At 46.8% G+C, this 18,528-nt stretch overlaps 1 protein-coding gene and 1 long non-coding RNA gene across 6 annotated transcripts in view; one reads left to right on the forward strand and one right to left on the reverse strand.

Annotated features, from left to right (window-relative positions):
• FGF12 (fibroblast growth factor 12) overlaps window positions 1–5,076 on the forward strand; it is a 227,726-nt gene extending 222,650 nt beyond the window's left edge. For all 5 annotated transcript variants that reach the window (XM_055817468.1, XM_055817469.1, XM_055817470.1 and 2 more), the window contains one exon: window positions 4,854–5,076. In XM_055817468.1, the coding sequence (XP_055673443.1) occupies window positions 4,854–4,972 (119 nt within the window). In that variant the 3' untranslated portion in view covers window positions 4,973–5,076. The remainder of the gene's footprint in view (window positions 1–4,853) is intronic.
• A 4,645-nt stretch (window positions 5,077–9,721) lies between these two features.
• Window positions 9,722–13,875, reverse strand: LOC129785398 (uncharacterized). The gene is made up of 3 exons (XR_008749447.1): window positions 13,754–13,875; window positions 12,891–12,999; window positions 9,722–10,144 (listed from the first exon to the last, which is right to left on the reverse strand). It is a non-coding gene; the product is annotated as an uncharacterized LOC129785398 (long non-coding RNA).
• Between the last annotated feature and the right edge of the window lie 4,653 nt (window positions 13,876–18,528).

An 18,528-nucleotide genomic window follows, 5' to 3' on the forward strand; every position in this document is an offset into this window, starting at 1 on the left:
GGGCTTCAGCCCCCATGACGTGAACATGTCTCAGATATGAAGGTGACCTGATAATGACTAATCTGATCCATTTATTACAAACGATTAATATGTGTGTGCAAGGACAGCAGCCAGATCTTTCCCAGTGTTTTTTCCCAGGGATGCAACATCCCAGTTCTGTTAAAGCTGAGTCCTCAGATGCTGCAAAGAAGTACAAGACACAAGGAAGATGCGGTAGGCCTAGTGAAAATACTTCAAAGGTACCAAATCCTAAAAAGTGTTCTTTAAAAAAAAACAGCAAAACTCCACACTCTTTATCAGTCTTCGTTTACACAGCTCCTCTTTTAGGTTTGTCTTGCAAGTGGGCAGGCTTTGCTATGTTTTCTATCCCACACTAACTCGCTTGTTCTTCTAACAAACTCCTAATGATCTTATTAGATGGCAAATGCAATGTATTTTAACCATGCTTTTGCTTGGTTCTTTGTCATCCTGTCCTGCGTTTCTTACCTGAGCAAAATCTGATTCCCTCTGGCAGCATCCTGCACATTTAGCCAGCAGACAGACAAGAGCTCGAATGCCTCTGAAATGCATCAGCTGGGACCGGGTTTAGAACACAGTAATTAGAGGCAGAAAATGAGGGTGCATAATCACTTGCTCCCTCCTGCCCCTAGCTGCTGCTCAGACAATTAATTCTCTCCACTGAAGCATTAGCTAATGCAGCCACTACTGCAGATACTGACACCTGGAGCTGTGGCATCTGTCAAGGGAAAGAGCCCGTCTCCCAGGCTGCCTGCTAGAGGGTGAGTGCCCCGACACTGGTCCGGGCTGTGCTGCGGTCCAGCAGGGCTAACGGCCTGCCTGCCTGCGGAGCGGCAGCTTGGGAAAAACTGGGCTCCTCCTGACTCGCTAGGGTCCGGGGCAGGGAAAGCCAGGACTGAAGCTGGGTGGCCAGGATATATCTAAGGTCTTTTAATAAGCTTTTCCCCATGTTCTAGGGAAAGGAAATGGAGTTACTGCATCCCCTGAACCTCCTCAACTTGCAGTGATGCCAAGTGAGAAATACTGGGATCAGGACACAAAATGCCGCGTGCTTCTCAAACTCGGGCAGTCCCTGACGCCCAGGCAAGCAGCACAGGGTGATTTCGGTTTCACCGTGTGGGTGGTGTGCCAGTACCATGCCTGGGAAGCAGAAGCGAGGCTGGGATCCTGTGCCAGCACTTAGGCGAGAGATTGAGCTGTTCCTGGTGACAGGCAGCCCCCTCCAAGCCTTCGCCTTCAGGAAGGATGCTCCCCACCACCCCCTTCCCTGTGCTTGTACCCCTAGTCTCCTTCCTGCTTAATTTGCTAGTTGTTCCTCTCTGCAAAATTGTTTCCTTGTGTGTGCGAGGGCAAGCCCTGCTAGTTAGCAGGGAATCAAAAGCCGCCAAGAAGCAGACATGGGCACAGCTCCACTGTCGCTCACCCTCTTCCATTTATGCCTGTGGCTCTTCAGCAGATCAAGCTAGCGGCACTTTCCAATTAAAGCATGAATATGGATGTGTTGATTAGAATCTGGGACATAGGAGCTGATTATCTGATTGAAGCTCCAAAGCATTAGCTTGGTTTCCAGACATTAAGGGCTGTATTTGGCTTGGTGTGTGGGTGAGTGGGATAAGTAAGGCAAGGCAGGGAGGGGACTCTTCTTCTAGCCAAGTTGCTCATCCTTCCAAAGCTGCCTTGTGCTGTGTGCACACAGCAGACCTCCCAAGCATCTAGGCATGCCAACTGTCACACTGCTGCTAGTTTACCTTGATGCAGGTGACGGGCAGTGTGTCTTCACACACACATACATGCTCAGGGACCCCAAACAGGCATGTCAGCGAGTGCTGCTAGTCCTGAACCTTTAAAGTTTTGGGAAGATCTGGGCGCTCACAACAATCCATTTGCAAATATCCCCCAGTCCGTGACTAATGTCTTCACATGTGAGTCACACTCAAACTTCCTCAGTACAAGCAGTAACAAACTGCAGTCTGAGAGCCTGTGTTGTACAACATGTCACACTGTTCTTAAAGCCCAGTGTATGTGGCTGTGTGCATCCACACCCCTGTGTCTGTGTGCACACCCCTGTGTCGCAGTGCGCACAGGTTTGCAGCTGCCTCTGGGTGATGGCCATGGCTCAGCACACGTGCAAAAGCCTCTTGCAAAGGAGAATATCCAGGCACTACCTTGTGTACGATGCCATATAAATACTGCATGCACTGATACTGTAGGTGTATGTAAATACTGAAAATATGCTTGTCCTATGCTGCTACAGATTTTCTGGCATGCTCTGTTGGCACAGCCTGTTTGGTACAGAGGCTTTGACAGCTCTGTCTGAAAAGCACAATGCGAGCAGCCTCTAGCCATGCTCCATGTCAGTACTTGCATCGTGCACTAGGCTGGAAGAGAAACTTCTAATTCATGCCCTATTTGCTTGCTAGGTACAGGGTTTCCTTAATTTCTAGTTGCAAATTGTTGTTTACTTCTGTAGCCTGATTTATATTCATTACTCTGTGGGCCTTGTTAGCAGCTCAATGTTTTTGCCCAAAGGCCATGGTAAGAGGCAGGGAGCTGAGGAAAGGCAACATGGCATGGTGCTGCTGCTGCGGGCTTTGCTCAGGCTGAGCCCTGGTGGTTGTCTAGCCCAGCCTGATGGGGTACTGGGGATGGACGTGTGTGAGATGGGCTTAGTACTGGCAGCTGCGTGGGGGAAGAGCTCATGGAGGTCCTACCAGCTCCAGCTTGTAGGACCAGAGAAGTCAGGGTGAAGACAACGCTGAACTTGAAGCAGAACTTTGCGTATGGAATGTCGGGGTACTGGGGCAACGCTGGCACAAATTCCCAACTCGTCCAGGCAAACACATCTGAGAATAAGGTCGGTCATAGAAGTGGTGCGTATCCTCGGTGTCATCAAAAGGCTCTGCGGCCGGGCTAAGAAATCACAAGGGTGCAAGTTTTCCTCGGTTGTTAACCTTTTCATACTTTTGTTTAAGATTTTATGAGGTACTTTGCCACAACAGGCAAATTCCCCTTCACGGGCTTATTGAGTGAGACTTGCCAAGGTATGAGGGCAGCTCACAGCTGAAAGGGGACAGGAGAGCCCTTTTCCTTCTGTTGCTGCTGTGCTACGCACTCCCCTTGCAGCATGCAGACAGCAGTGATACTCTGGGCAGCTGATGGGCAGTCCTGGCATTGCTCATCCTGGCCTAGACCCATGGGACAAGTCATTCATTTTCTCTTTTTTTCTCATTTTCATCAACAATATCCAGTAGCAGTAACTACAGGTTTGCAGAGCAGCGCCTGCCTTGTAGCCACGCTGGGAGGCCCAGCTAGTGTGTGTGTTGAAACTGCTTTGAAAGCCTTGCATGAAAAATGTATGGGAAAAGTAATATTTTTTCACTGCTCATATATTCAGTGCAATATTCCTCCTATTAATACACAGCTGACTGCACTTTATCTCTGTCGTGTGTTGTTGCACACTGTTATAACTGTTTATCTAGCTATGAGTAAAATGCAGAGCAATAACATCACTTGCAGCCTGCCTCTAATTGCCAGGATTTATTTGCAAATCAGGGGAGGTTATAAATATAAGTGCTTAAATCGCCTTTTCATACATAGGGTATTTTTTTGATTTCTTTAGATAATTTTTGAAATTTTGTTCCTGTTGATCACCTGGAATCAAAACCTGGTGGGCTTTGTCCCCTGTGTTTGAGCTCTGTGCCATTGTGACGTGACAGCTTTGCAAAATGAAGCGGTACACGATCATTCCTTTCTATCCTAATTTTTGCAAAGATCTGAGCGTGACATTTGCAGTCTGGACCTACCTGAAGTTCTCAACTCCAATGTGTCTGCCCTTGAGATGCCTCGCTATTTCAATCACATCTACACCCCACATCCATGATGAGCTCATCGGAGATGCTCCCTTTGGTGTGAGCTGCTGAGCCTCTCAGCATGTACCCCTGCTCTGGCACACCTCACATGGAACAAGGACAGCTTTGAGGACTTGGTCCACGTGGCGGGTTGGATAAATACTTTATGCCTCACAGGACATGGGGATGGGCAGACATTGCCTGCTCAGGCTGTCTAAGCTCCAGCAGGTACATTTTTATAGGACACACATTGCTTAGCTAGGGTCTGGGGAGAAGGTGCCCTCTATCCACCCTGTTCTCAGGTGCTGCCAGGTGACCACGCAGAGCTGGGCTGGCTCCTGGCTTGCTGTCACTGAACTCATTCCCACGTGTCAGCTCGTGGCCTTGGCTGGCTGTCTTGATTTACAGGGGGAAAAAAAAAGGAAGTGCTGAGAGCAAACCTCAGCTCCTAGCAGAAGGAGCCAAATGGGCTTGAGTCACCACTTCCAGATCCACAGCTTAACACCCAGAAGGCTTGGATGGCTCAGATGCAAGTGTAGTTTTGATTCAAGAGTCTCAAGGGCTTCTTGTTGGAGGTTAAGGGCTAGGAACTGGTAAATTCTTGGACCTGTTATTAGATGATAATCGGCATCTTGAGAAAATACATGGTGCTGTGAACTGGAATGTTTATTTTACATAAATAGGAATATATTATGGAAAAACAGTAAAGCACAGAAAACCTAGAAAGACTTATCTGTGAGAAATCCCCTGTTTCTATCTGTACCTTTGGAAGAATCCAGAGGCAGAAGAAGGATCTGACTGGCAGTGAGGGCAGGTAACAGATCCTACTTGGAAACGGGATCTACTGCTGGGTCACTGAGCTTTTCTGTGTGTGTGTGTGTTTATTTTGGTGCTGAAATTTCAGCCTCATATACAAAGAAATAATTCATTGTGGTCACTAATGTCTGTGTCTTCAGGCCTGTTAATGGGTGTCTTTTCTGTTTGCAGTGTGCATGTACAGAGAGCCATCGCTGCATGAAATTGGAGAAAAACAAGGACGCTCAAGAAAAAGTTCAGGGACACCAACCATGAATGGAGGCAAAGTTGTTAACCAAGACTCGACATAGCTGACAAATACACTCCCTTCTTCCAACTCCTCCCCTCCCACCCACCTACCCACCCCACCTGGCGAAACCACACTGAGAAGATGACAACTGAGCAAGGCAGGACCTACCGGTAGTGGCTGCGAGTCTGAACTCCAGAATCTTTCTTTGTGTAGGATGAGGAAATCGAAAACCAGATCCTGCCTGTTGCAACGTTTTAAAAAACAAAAACAACAAAAAAAGTGAAGAAAATATGTTTTAAATCAGGACTCCATTAACATTTTCAAAAGCAAACTGTTTGCTCTGTGATCAAAGGGGGAAAAAATCTCATCTCTGCATAATAATAATAATAATAATAACAACTAATAAATATAATAATAATAATAATAAAGATGTTACCTTTAAAAATAAAACAGAGCTTTTGGAAAATTGAACTTAGCATATGATGTGCGAGAAACACGTGGGAAATGCAGCTTGGGACTGTGCTGTCTTATACTTTCACGTCACGTTCACACCACTGCTTTTTCCATCCCTGCTTCCCTGGGGATGGATGGGATTTTTCACAAAGCAGGAAAGGTAGGGATGGATTATGACTGTTTGCTCTGCTATCAATAAAATATGGCCTGTCCAAATTAGGAGTCTGACAGTTATGGGCAACAAACTAGCTGCTCTGTATTCAGCTTTTTCCATCTACATTCAAACACTGTGTAGTTGCAAGTATCACTGTGTGAGTATGTTTGACCCAAGTCTGGCATTTTGTGCCTTTTTATCATAATTATTTATATTTATAGGCTTGTTTTACTGTATTAGTTGCCAGGGGAATTTCAGAAATGGGTTTTCTGGTCTCACAAGATGAAGTGATCATATTTATTAGGGGAGAGTTAGAAAATAAAGGGAAGGAGGGATGGCTACTTTCCTTAAAATATAAAACAGAGCAGGAAATGCTACTGAAATCCTCGCTGTCAGCTGGAAACAATGAGGCATGTGCTATGTGAGAGGGTGGGAGGGATTTCAGTGAGAAGAGGGGTGTGGGGAGGGAGTAGGTGGGGTGTGCAGGGCAGGGGGCACTACAGGGGAACATGAGTGGCTGTGCCTGTCCAGCTGTGCTAGGGTGAGGAGGTGCCGCCGTTGCCTTCTAGCAGCTGGACTCGCCCTAAGCGTTAAGGTTCCACACACATCTCGTTTTACACATACTCAAAGCCGAGGCTACACACCCCTCTAACCCAAAGCCTTACCCCTGCCAAGCCTGTTGTGGGATGAGACCTCCTGAGATGCTGCAGCAACCTGGGTATGGGTCTGTGTCTCGCTGGCGCTGGGGCTGCAGAAGAAGCACTTCAGAGGTAACACATTCACAAACAGGGAAAGATGAGGAAGAGGGCAATGGGGTGAGGGATGCTCAGTGCTGAGCCCGCTTGCAGCAGCTAGGGCATTAGTGGGATTTGCAAGTCTCGCCCTGTCTGGCACTTTCCTTGTAGTCCGGTGGTGAGCAGTGAATCACACACCCTTGCTCCCATGGGTGGTACCAAAACAGGGCGGTATGGACAGATGCGCTTTCCCTGCCTATATACATTAGCTGCAGTCTCTGACCTCTTTCGGCACCCAGGGTCTGCAGGCAGGAGCAGCACATCGTAGAGGCGATGCAGTTGCCGTTACAAAGACAGGCACTGCCCTGGCCGAGGTGCCTAGGGAGGTTTTGCCGCTAAGGCCAGGGTTGTAACACCTGTGAGAAGTAAAAAGCAAAATGAATAAGCAAATATTCAAGGGCTTGGAGAGGGTTAACGGGTGAGAACAGCCTAGAACCTTGCTGTTACAAGCCAGGCAGGAGTGTTTGTTTCATTCACAAATTATGGGCGGACATCAAATACCACCTTAATTGTTGAGGCTTCTTTGCTATCTTGGCCAATGCCTCAGCTGGCTGGTGGCCACATACTGCAAAGCTGCTGTGGCTGTGGGAGACGCTGCGATGCTCCCTGCGGAGCGGCTGCTGGCCTGGCTGCCCTCCACCCCATGGCACGCGTCACCGATGCAGCAGGGCTCGGTGAGTGCTCTGTACAGGTGCAGAACAAGTGAGGAGAGCTAAGGAGAGCACTAGATTTCAAGGTTATGGAAGACTCCGAGGGTCAGCATGAAGGAATGAATTTCAAGCCTGTCCTTTTGTGTTTTGAAAAGCTGAAACCTTGAAATAAAGAGCCTCTTAGAATGGCTCGGCTGCCTAATGCTGCACCTACGGGCAGCCCCTCCGTACTATAGGGACACAGAGGGCACCCGGGGCCTGCACGCCAGCAGCAGGCACCAACAAAGTTTACCTGGGGCCGCCAGTCGCGTCAGAGTGACTTACTCCTGCCCTCCTCAGAGCCTCCAGTCCCACAACACTGGGGCACGGTCACCAGTACGTGCTCAGCTCAGGAATACGCCCCCAGCCCCCTCTGATGCAATCCATTGCCTGCATTTCAGCTCCCTCACAAACTAGAGAGCACCCCAAATTAAGCGGTGGGGCCCTGCTTACTCACTGGAGACATACATTCAAAGAAACAGAGCCTCAAGACCAACATGCTGAGCTAGCAGGTCCCCGAACTAACCAAGCCACCAAACACCCAGGCCATGGTTTGGGCACTGACCACAGCCTTTCTCAGCTGCCCTCCTGGAGGGAAAGCCCAGTACCTGCCACAGAACAGAAGAACTACAGCATACCTTGGCACCACAAGCCTCTTCTGGCCCCAGCCAAGCAACGTGCCAAGGTCATTGGTGTCATCTAGAGCAGATCCAGCATGAGAGACCAAAAGGTGCTATGACCTAGCTGTGACCTTGTGTGACCCTAAGGCCCCAGAAAGCCATGGGCAATCACAGATCCAGTCCTACATGTGTCTCACTTATCACTTCCCACACTGGCCTTTTGCCTTGATAATTTTATTTGGCCAAATCATTGCAAGAACCCCTGGAAATGCTACATTCAGGCCTAAATGTCAAAATGATCTGCTCCTTTGGTCCACTGTTTGAGCTAATCACCTTCACGCTATGCTCACTGAGCTGGCCCGTAGTGAGAGCTAATTAATCCTGCTCACACTCAGGGTCTGCACCACCTTGGAGCAGGTCTTCTGCCGTGTGTTCTGAGCGCTGGCTTTCCTCGCTGCCTACTTAGCCCTGGCAAACCGTGAGCCACACGTGGTGGCACAAACCACAATAAAACCCTCCCACATACCTTAGGAAACAGCATGCGCTTCTTGACCTCTAAGGAAGTTGCAAAAATCAGCTCTGTGGTGTAATGCAAGGACTCCTGACATGAAGACAGCCCAAAAAACAGTAGGGCTACACAGCTCAGCTCCACAGTGTCTCCCTGCACCAGCTCCTAACTGGGAGCTGCTCGAGTTCGGGTCCCCAATGCCCTCCAGATGCCCAGGGACTTACCCGGCTTGCAGGTACCACGTAGGGCTTCAGGCATTTTTTTTTTTCTTACTCAGATACCTTGGCAAGCTTTCTCCCCAGGCTGTATCTCAAGGAGGTGCTGTGGGTTTTGTTAATTACCCATCTGCCAGTTCCCAGTCTGCAGGGAAAGGGGGAGTCCACAGAGATTCTTTTTCCTGCTTTGAAGTTCCTACAGTCTCTTCATTGCTTCTCGCTGTCATTGCTCAGTGTCTAAGTCCTGGTGAGTGATGTTTCTTTTGTTTCTTTCTTTAGCCACACATGCCACAACCATTTAGGGAGCTTTTTGACTCTGTTGAACATTACAGTGACTACACCCCTTGTCTAGCCTTTATGTGATACTAGTAGGACAAATTCCCTTAGCTATGTTGGCATGGCATTGGGCAAACATCCAGCACAGAAAAAGGCCAAGAAAAGTAAACGATAAAAAAGAAGGATGTTTTCATCTCACCTGGTCAATAATAACTTAGGTCTGCAACAAACCTTTGCCCTCTGAATAACAGATGCTGCTATAGAAGAACCTGAACGTGAAAAGTCCAGCAATAGAAAACACTTCACAGCACAGAAATATGGGTACATTTAAAGTATTCATTTTGCCTCACCCTGGTTTGGTTTTTCATTGTGATGTTGGCACTGTTCTGGCAATCCATGCTATGTAACAGAGCTCCTCTCACCTACGCATCGAAGGCAAAACCTGATAACATGGCTCCAGTTTGGACCATCAGGGATTTGCTAGGAAAAAAATGCAGGAAAAGATACTAGCACAACAAGCAAGCCATACTGCACCAGCAAATCATGCCACAAGTGTCAGCACTGGCATGTGACAAGGTGCTATAAAGCAAAGTTGACACTTAACAAAGCAATTTATGAAAGTTGTCTGTCAGCAACATTTTTGTGTTTGCACTCAGATAGGGTCTGGCTGATAGAGCCCCACACAGCCCTTCAGGCTGTCACAGGCCTCACTTTACACCTTTACATCTTAAACTGCATTGACTGGGCACCACGAGCGTTACTGCCCCAGAAGGGTTGTACATCATTGCCACACTCTCTGAGCAAAGCTGGAGCAAGTGGAGGTGTAAGATCCCCGGGCTGATCGGAGGTAGCAGGAAACAAAATGTGCCATCCTTCCTGGTTCCACGCCAGCAAGGCTGCAGCATAGATGTATGGTAGACAAAGAACTGTCTTTTTGAGGACTACAGTTCCTAAAAAAAGGTGATGCAGAGTTACAGCAAACAAAACCAACCATTGCTGATGGCTATACACTACTTTTAACATGGGGGGAGTGTTGGCATGGGGGGAGTGTTGGCCCCAAAACATGTCCAGCACTAGACCTCTATTAACTGTGGCATAGCTTAGCCCTGGTCCAGGGTGGTAGGGCTCAGTAAACATCACTTTGCATCAGGGAAGGAGAGGGTGGGTGGCAGGGAAGGAACAAGAAAAAACACAAGTGCCTTCAGACACAGATTCCGCTCCCAAAACTAGAACAAAACCTCTAGTTGCTGCTATGGGATGACCCACTGCACACACCTAGGAGTAAAATCAAAAACACCACGGTGCTTCCTCAGTGAAGCAGAGAGGTTTCCATGGCATTCACGTCTTCCCTCTCCCACCGCCAATGCTTCAGCCTTCAGGGTGATTGAAGGCTGTTTCCATGGAGTAAAAAGCAACAAGAATTACATCCTCCTCACCAGCATAGAGTAAAGCTTGACTGCTTTGCTTCAGCTGCTGAGCAACAATCCTGGCATCAACCAATTTCCCCATGGTCTTCTTGGACACCTTGATTAAGGACAAAATAATTAAAAAAAACCCCATAGCCAGACTGACACATTTTCAACATCGCATGTAAGCATATCAACATCTCAAAACTGCTCAAACCTTTGTGGCCACAAAGTTAAAGCTATGTAACTACCATTTCAGGACAGAATATTTATTTTCATGATACTTGCATAAATAACTGTTGAACGCACAGGAAGCTGGACATCTTCCTAACCTGCATCCCTCTTGGACTTCAGGCACCTTCTCTTTGGCAAAGGAGGTCTAGGTCAGCTTGGCTCAAGGGCTTGTCTCACCAGTGCAAACACTAGGGAGCATTGTGATGGTGGAAGGAGCTTGCACAGGCTCCAGAGCATTCCCACCTGAGGAAACTGGAGAATGGGTGCACAAAAATTTGATCTTTTGTGGCCTTTTGGAAAGGATAGGATCTCTGGTCAAACAACTGCTTGAAAAGAAAGAAGGGGGTTTGTTTTATTCAAACAATATTCTGGTGTGGGCATGGGGGATGATTAATCTTTGGGAAATGCCATTAATGCTTACTGAGCAATACAAATGGATCTGGGCTCTCAGGAAAAAAAAAAGTCATTACCAACTATTAAAAAAAAGTGTCTGGGTATGGGAACTGAGGAGAAGCAGAGGATAACCCTCCCAAGAGTCTATTAAGAACGGGTTATATATCGTTCCATTTTCCATGCTCATTACAATCACTGCCCCAATAATAGCTGCATGCTGTGCCTTTTTCTATTCTAGTACAATTTTCCCCATGGGAACTAAATATCTCAGTTTAAATACTGAGCAGTGCTGGGAAGCGGTATGCTTCTGCTCTGCTAATCTTGTGTGTATTCTGCATCTTAGGTAGCTGGTTACTACTCTTATTTCTCATTTCTTGATAAAAAAAAAAAAAAAGAAGAAGGGGCAGCACAGGGGAGGAGGAAAATGTTGGTCGGACAGTCAGACTAAATGACATTGTGAAGATCAAAGTATGTCAGACAATGTCTTTCAGAAATTAAGGCTTTTGGTGAATTTTAATTCCTTGAGCTCTGAGAAAAACTGCAGGGAGAAAAGCAATCAGTGGCTCCATCTTAGTGCCAGTCCCTGAAGTAGACTTTGGTGACATTTAAGACTCTATATCCAGCTCCTGGCTTGGCTCCTGCATGCAGTGACGCTTTCCTTTCCCAGGGGTCTGAGTTTCCCTGGGAGATCATCCTTGCAGAGTCCTTGGGGCATCCCAGACCAAACAAGACAGAGCAGTTTCTGCTTGGACAGCAGTGGGATCGCAAGCCAAGGCATCCCAAAGCCAGGCTTTCAGCTGGTGGGCTGAGCCAGAGGGACCTTACAGAGCCCTTACAGGGCACCGCACACCTCCTCCAGGCATGCCAGGGAGGACAAGAAAACAAGGCTCAACAGCCTGGGTGATTCTGCTTCCAAGGACCCTGATTTGTGCAGAACCCATAGTGAGAACCCCAAAATCGGAAACACAGAGGTGTCAGCCCTCCTGCTACGCTGCTCCTAGCCTGTGCTCATGCTGCCAGAAGCCTCCGTCTGCCCTGCTGGAGGGGTGCTGTGAGGATCACAACGTTCTGGCTTATAAAATGGTCTGATCATATGATAACAGGACCCTGCAAAGGCAAAGAGCTTCTGATTCAACTGGGCCTCAGAAGCATCACACGTGCTGTGACTCTGACACTGCCACTTATTAATTTTTTTTTCCAACTTGCTGCACAAGCTGGCAAGTGAAATAGTTTCACTCAATTCACCGTTAAAGAGGCAAGCCAGTGCATAGAGCACAAGCTTTGCTTGACATTAACTCAATTTGAAGATCAAAAAGAGGCGCGTCTAACTTTGCATTATCTTCATTTCTAATTTGCACTATTTTCTGTGCTTCCTGCTATCAGACAGAATGAAAAGCAGAACTAATAGGGAAAACACTGACTTCTGGTGTGGAAGCAGGAAACATTATCTCATAAACAGATGGATACTCTGACAATTCCCAGCCCAGTCACACATCTACAAAAGTTCTTCTGCCCTTCAGATGAGTAGTTTTCACGTGAGTTTGTAATGAACTTTCAGAAAGTCACATTTAGGGCACTGCAAGGTTTTCCCTTCACCAGCAAGTTCAAGTGACTCTCCTAGCAAGGACAACAGGCTGCCATGTAGGACTTAAATCTGAATTCAAACTGTGCAGTCAGTGTGTGGAACCAGAGCTTCCCAGGAAAAGCTCCCCATGGGGACTCAGAGACCTAAATTTTTGTCATGGAAGAGGGTCTAGTTCATCTTTGGATTCCCCTTCCATATTTTCCCCTATAAAACAAAATCCAACTTCTAATTCCTATGCTCACCCCTGGGTTTTTTTGTCCAGATACAAACACTGGACTATTCAGAATTTTATTCTATCTGTAGGATTGAATAGGCCTTTTACAGAGCGGTAGCATTTCAAACAAGGCAAAAGTTAAGTAACAGATACATCTGATTGATTGGCAAGGAGCATGATAACCTAGCTCTAGCCATGCCCAAACCTTGGAGTCCACCTGTACATGTAGTAATTTATATTACATGTACATACACCACGTGTAGTAATTTAACTTTGACTGTTGCAGCTTAAGCCCATCTATTATTAATTCAGTAAAACCATTTTTTTGTTCAGAAATACATTTCTTGGGAGAAGCTTCTGCAAACACATCAGCAGGTCATGGTTTCAGAGAGACACCAAATGGATGCACTCCCGAGAGTCAAAGCTGGGTGTACTTACAGGAAAAGCAGCTCGTCAATGAAATGAAATCTTTCCAAAGGCAGCATGAGCTAGTTCCAGGGGAAGGTTTTGCCTTTTCTTTCTAAAACAGTCGCCTGCTCCTACAGATCTGTGGGAATAAATTTTACATTATGGTAGCTTGTACTAAAACAACTGGGGAAAAAAAAACCAAAAAAACCAAAAAAGCCCCATCAGTTCCATACTGCCGCCTACCTGGATTTTGCTTGTTTTGGAAACTTTAAGGAGTCAAGAATCAAACTCACCCTCAGGGCAACTCCAATGAAATCAATGTGCAACCCTGGGAATTAATCTGGCCCAAGCCTCATTTTCTCTTTAACTACAGGAACCAAGGTCATTTTCCCATCTGGATTTTGCAGCTGCTTCTGAACATACTGATGAGTTATACCTTTTATCAAACCTTGACCGTCATTTTCAGGGCTAGAAAATGATTGCATTGTGCCAGAGGATTGCAGGAAATAACATGAAGACTCTTGGTGTTAAAATCCAGACTTTACGTTTGCTATGTCCCACTTTTTCTTGTGTACCCCAAAGCCATGTACAACATCTTTCCACAGGGCAGTGCAGGACTTAGTCCTCCTTTGTCTCAAAATCTCTCCCTTAATGCTGGATGGCACCGCTCATCCTCTATCTTAACCTAAGGGAAGCTCCTCTTTTCCACATCTGTAGGATTTATCTAACAGTGTGACCAGTGTTTTTCTGCTGGTTGAAGGACTGAGAAGGGCAAACTGTAGGCATAACTTTCTCTTTTTGGAGGGAGAGTGTGTCTGTCTATCAATGCCTATAGCCTTTTGCCCCTCTTATCTCCTGTGTAATACCCCCCGTACCAGTAGTACATGTGATACCTGGATGGATCTGACCCTGCAGGAACCTCGGATGACAACAGAGCATCTTGCAGTCAGGCTGCCTTAGACTTTGACTTGGTCAGCACCTTGAAAACTGCTTTTGAGTAGTTGAGGGCAAAGACCTAGTGGAAACATGCAATTAGGGCAATTATACCAAGGTCCAAAAAAGTAGATGGGTCAAAAAATGCAGCCAAGATTGGCTGCAGACACCCACTCTGGCACAAAGTGGCCTGTGTCAGCCATGCTGGCTCTACCTGATACATCCAGCCTCATCATGGTGAGGAAGACGTGGTATTCAAACCTGGTGACTGTAAGTCAATATATTGGAGAGAAAGGCTCTGCAAAAGCAATTCCTGCCTGGAAGCAGACTGCACAAGGCTATGTGTGCATCCCCTTTTGCTCTAGCCTTAATGCGAGCATGTCACCTCCTCAGACTGTAGACTGGAGCACTAGAATACAAATGCCAGCTACAAAATAGTAACACTGGGAAATTTGTGGTTTGTGATATTTAAATATCCTAAACAGAGGAATATTTGCTGTTTAGTGTGCTTTAAAATGTTCTGTGCAATAGATAGCTTTACTTCTCCTGGACAGAATAACAAAAAACTGGCTGTTAAAATAAAAGAGATCCTTTGGATCATCTCAGGGGCATCTTGGCAGTCTTGGAGACATGGTGACTTGTGGAAAGAGTGAATGGTTGGGGGACAGATTTGCCAGCTTGTGCAGGCACCTGCAGCTGCTTAGAGTTCATGTAAGAAAGATCTCTTTGCAGATTATTAAAAGCAGAAGGGACAGCTGTAAATCATAGAGTCTTACCTCTTGTGTAACGGAGACCAGTGACTTAGGACCAGAAGTCATAGATGAACTTGACCAGAGGTATGCAGCTGGGTGATGGAATTGCTGCTCCAGTTTGCTGGAATTTCAAATGCCAATGTTATATTTTCATGATACAGCAGAGAGTTCATCCAGAGGCTGGAGACCAGGTAATCAGATTCTATACAGGTTTACTTCTTGATTATTTATTCAATATGGATCCCATAAAAACCCCGCTGGAGACAGTGAGAGACCCCTGTTGACTTTGCAGCAGTCTGAATCTGACCTGAAACACTCAGTTTTAATTTGCACAACTGGAATTTGGTAGCAATGCTTCCAAAGGTCTGTATCAAATTATGAGCTGCCTTTAGAGTAATGTGTTCATCATACATCTATGCTTGCCTGAAAGTAACCTCTTATAACCTGTTGCAAATAGCTGTCCTGCACGGGTTTGCACTTCAGAAGAATATGTCTCAGAAGACATCACCTACTAACCTCCTTCCATGCAAAAATGGTTTCCTGGACCAGGTGAAGGAAAGCATGGCTGGCAAGAATGGCAGAAAAGATGACGGGGCAGCTCAAGAGAGTTGGGACTAGTTGAGGCAGAGCTGCAGAAAGGTTGCCAAATAGCTTTGTGCAAAGTTTCAGCTAATGTTGCCTGGTCCCTCTCTTTTGTTCCCCCTTCCAGACAGGACACCACAGGCACTCCTTCCTCCCTTCCTCTTGCACCCCCATTCCCCTCTGGCAATACCTGAACATTGTCTTATGCCACAGCTGCTGGGGTCCCTGCAGTGCACAGCAGAGCAGAGAAACAGCTCATGTTGGTGAATTCTGGGGTAAAATCTTTCCAGGTCCAGCCTCCACACAGGCCAAATAAAGATGTGAGCCATGTAGCTGGTAACCCTTGCTATGTGTAAAAGCACGAAAGAGAACAATCCGTCAGTGTTGGACATGACAGATGCGGAGCCAGAACTGGTTATATTGTCTGTTGACCACTGTATAATGAAGATATTTTGCCCAGTCTATAGAAGATTGAAAATCTAGGTAATATTTTTTGGTTAACAGTATTCTTACAATGAGAAGTAATACAGTCTCTGATTTTGTATTCCTCTGAGCTGAAATCATTCATTTTAAATGACTGTTTGTTCTGCTAATTTAGAATCCGGGCAGGCATGGAAACAATTTATTTTGGTTTGTGAGAGGAGCTGAGCTTGAGTTTGTTAAGCTCATACATACTCTGTTGCTTTGGGATGCAATGCAACTCACTGCTAGAATAAGATTTCTTCAGTGGCAGGAGCTCCATAGTGAGCTCCATGATGATACCCTCAGCAACGGACCCGTCCTTCACCTTCCCTGGGCTTTGGAGCAGACACAGTGACGGCTGGGTTGGTATGGTTTCCTTCAAGGCTCCACACACCCTTTGTGGAAGGTGGGAGGGAGGTGGGAGGGTGGGATTTGGCCCTACAGCTCACGCACAGCACCTCAGGGCACATGATGAGGTGACAGGCTGTGACTAAAAGCATATGTCCATGGTCCTGGGACTACCACAGTGCATGGAACAGTGTGGCATCACGTGCACTAAACGTGTTGGCTAGATGCAACAGCTCGGGAGCGGAAATTGCTTTGTCCTCTCCCACCCTGGCATTCGCACAGCATACAGGACCTACAGGCTGCTGAGGTGTCACATTTTGCACTCACCTCTCCTCAAACCGAAGCATCAGTTGGTGTCCAGTCAGAGGCTTCTTGCTGCAGGCTGTTCCCTGTTGACTCCAGGCCTGCGATGAAGCCAGGGGTTCTTCGAACCATTTCTCCCACCTTCCTCATTAACCTACCAGAGAAAGGCAGACTGAATGTCAGATCTGTTGCACCTCACCTTGTCTTCTCTACAGGAGTTATTTTATAGAAGTCACTTAATGAACTAAACCTTTCGTGGCCATCCCTACGTGATGCAACCCAGACAGTGATTGATGCTCACACAGGATCCCAGTACAGCATGGACCTTCTGGCTGAACTCCTCGAATGGGGACTACTTGTCGCCAAACCCTGATGTGAGCCCTCTTCCTGCTGCAATGGAGAAGTCCTCGTGCTTCTTACAGCCTCATCAGAAGAGTCTCACTACTGGAAACATAGAAACTTGTTCAAAAAGCTTGCCCATGCAGATGCAGATAAAATGGGATTTTGGCATCTCTAACAATGACGCTATCACAGTAAATGAATTATCAACATTCACATATAATTACTTTTTTTATACTTGTGCCTGCCTCACAGCAAATTTCCCAAGACAGTGTTCTGGTGTCTGTCAACTTTATTTTCCCTAACATCTAAGCAAACCCCACTTTTTTTTTTGAAAAATGCTCCTTATTATTTGAAGCAGAAAAGTAATTGGGATTGAACAAAAGCTGGATAATATTGTTTTCTGTGATGTGCTGAGCAATGACTTGGACTACAGCAATGCTACATCAAGCGAGGATTTGTTTAAATACCTTTCATTCTGGTTTGCCACTAAACCTCAGTAATAGTACATTTAATACATGTATTTCAGTACCCCAGCACAGACATTTTGTTCTGTAACTTGGAGTGTTTCATCTTACTGCTCTGAGGATTCTTGCCAGTTGGCAGCTTTGAACACATGCTAAATTGCTAAATTTTTAGCATTTACCCACTTATCTGGTTTGACACAGCATGCCTGCACGAAGCAGAGGGATTTGGGGCTGGGAGTATGGGCAGTGCACTTTCAGGGTTGTAGACACTTAAATTGGCACTCTGTAGTCAGACAGCATGACAATGGACCCCTTGCAATTAAACAGATAAACAGCAAAGTATGTTAGAAGCTGGATGAGTTGAAACCATAGACGCTTAATAGCAGAACAATTTGCAAGAAAGACTGCACTGTCAGGAAGAGTCATAAGCGAAACCTGCCTGATTTACTGCAGACAGCTCATTCCCTTTGAAACCAAAGAACAAATTCATGCCATATCTTTGCACCAGCCACCCTGGTTTGAACTCGGGCTTGGTTCAAAACCAGAAAAGCATTTGTCTCCATGTCTTGGATTCAGCTAAACCAGCTTGGCAATTAGCCGCTGCCAAAATGGGGCTGGGGCTGTCCCTCGTGCTCATGCCACCTCTCATCCGACCCCAGCTCAGAGCCAGTCCAAAGCACCAAACCAAAAGAAAATGATTTGCTGGTTTAGCCCCTGAACAGACTCATTCCAGAGGCAGCCAAGGGACAGCACTAGCACAAGGGACAAGGTGGGAGCACGCGGCTGACAGTGAGGACAACAGCTGGCAGCAGGTCTGCTGCTGTGGGGAGCAGATAGCCCTTCCATCATCTCATCCGTAATGTCAAGCCATGTCCTCAGCGCCTGCTGTCCTCACCGCAGACAGAACAGTAAGATCAGGCAACTGTGGAAGATTTCTAGCCACTGTCAGATTAACAAGAGACTCACAGTCCTAGGCTGGGTTTTGCTCTGAACCAGAGACTTCCCTTTCTCTGTTGTCTGAACAGCAGAAATGAAAATTAACAACAACCCTTGAACACAAGCACATTAAAGTTATGCAGCTATTCTGAATACACAGAGAGGGTCGTTTCACCACAGTTGGCTGCACTAAGTATTTCTAACACCGTTGCTAACTGAGCCTACCAGAGACAGCCGGGACCACAGCAGACCCCAAGATCCCCCACCCACGTGTCCACAGAGAGTCTGCAGAGAGGAATGCAGTCTGCAGCCTGCCTGGTCTTCGCAACAGCAAACAAACTACCTGAACTTCGTAGCAGTGTTGTGCCAAGCTGACAGCCGTGCTCAGCCCTGCCCTGGGTGGGTCAGGGACCCTGTTCCAACTGTGCCTGTCTTGCCACGCTGGTGTCAGTGCAGGGAGCAAGCTGGGTTCGGAGAGTAGCCCTGAGTACCCAATGCAGGCAACACAGACTCAGCTGTCTTCCCAGGGAGGAAAACTGGCATCTA

The sequence above is a fragment of the Falco peregrinus genome, chromosome 12, assembly GCF_023634155.1.
Source record: "Falco peregrinus isolate bFalPer1 chromosome 12, bFalPer1.pri, whole genome shotgun sequence".
Taxonomy (NCBI): domain Eukaryota; kingdom Metazoa; phylum Chordata; class Aves; order Falconiformes; family Falconidae; genus Falco; species Falco peregrinus.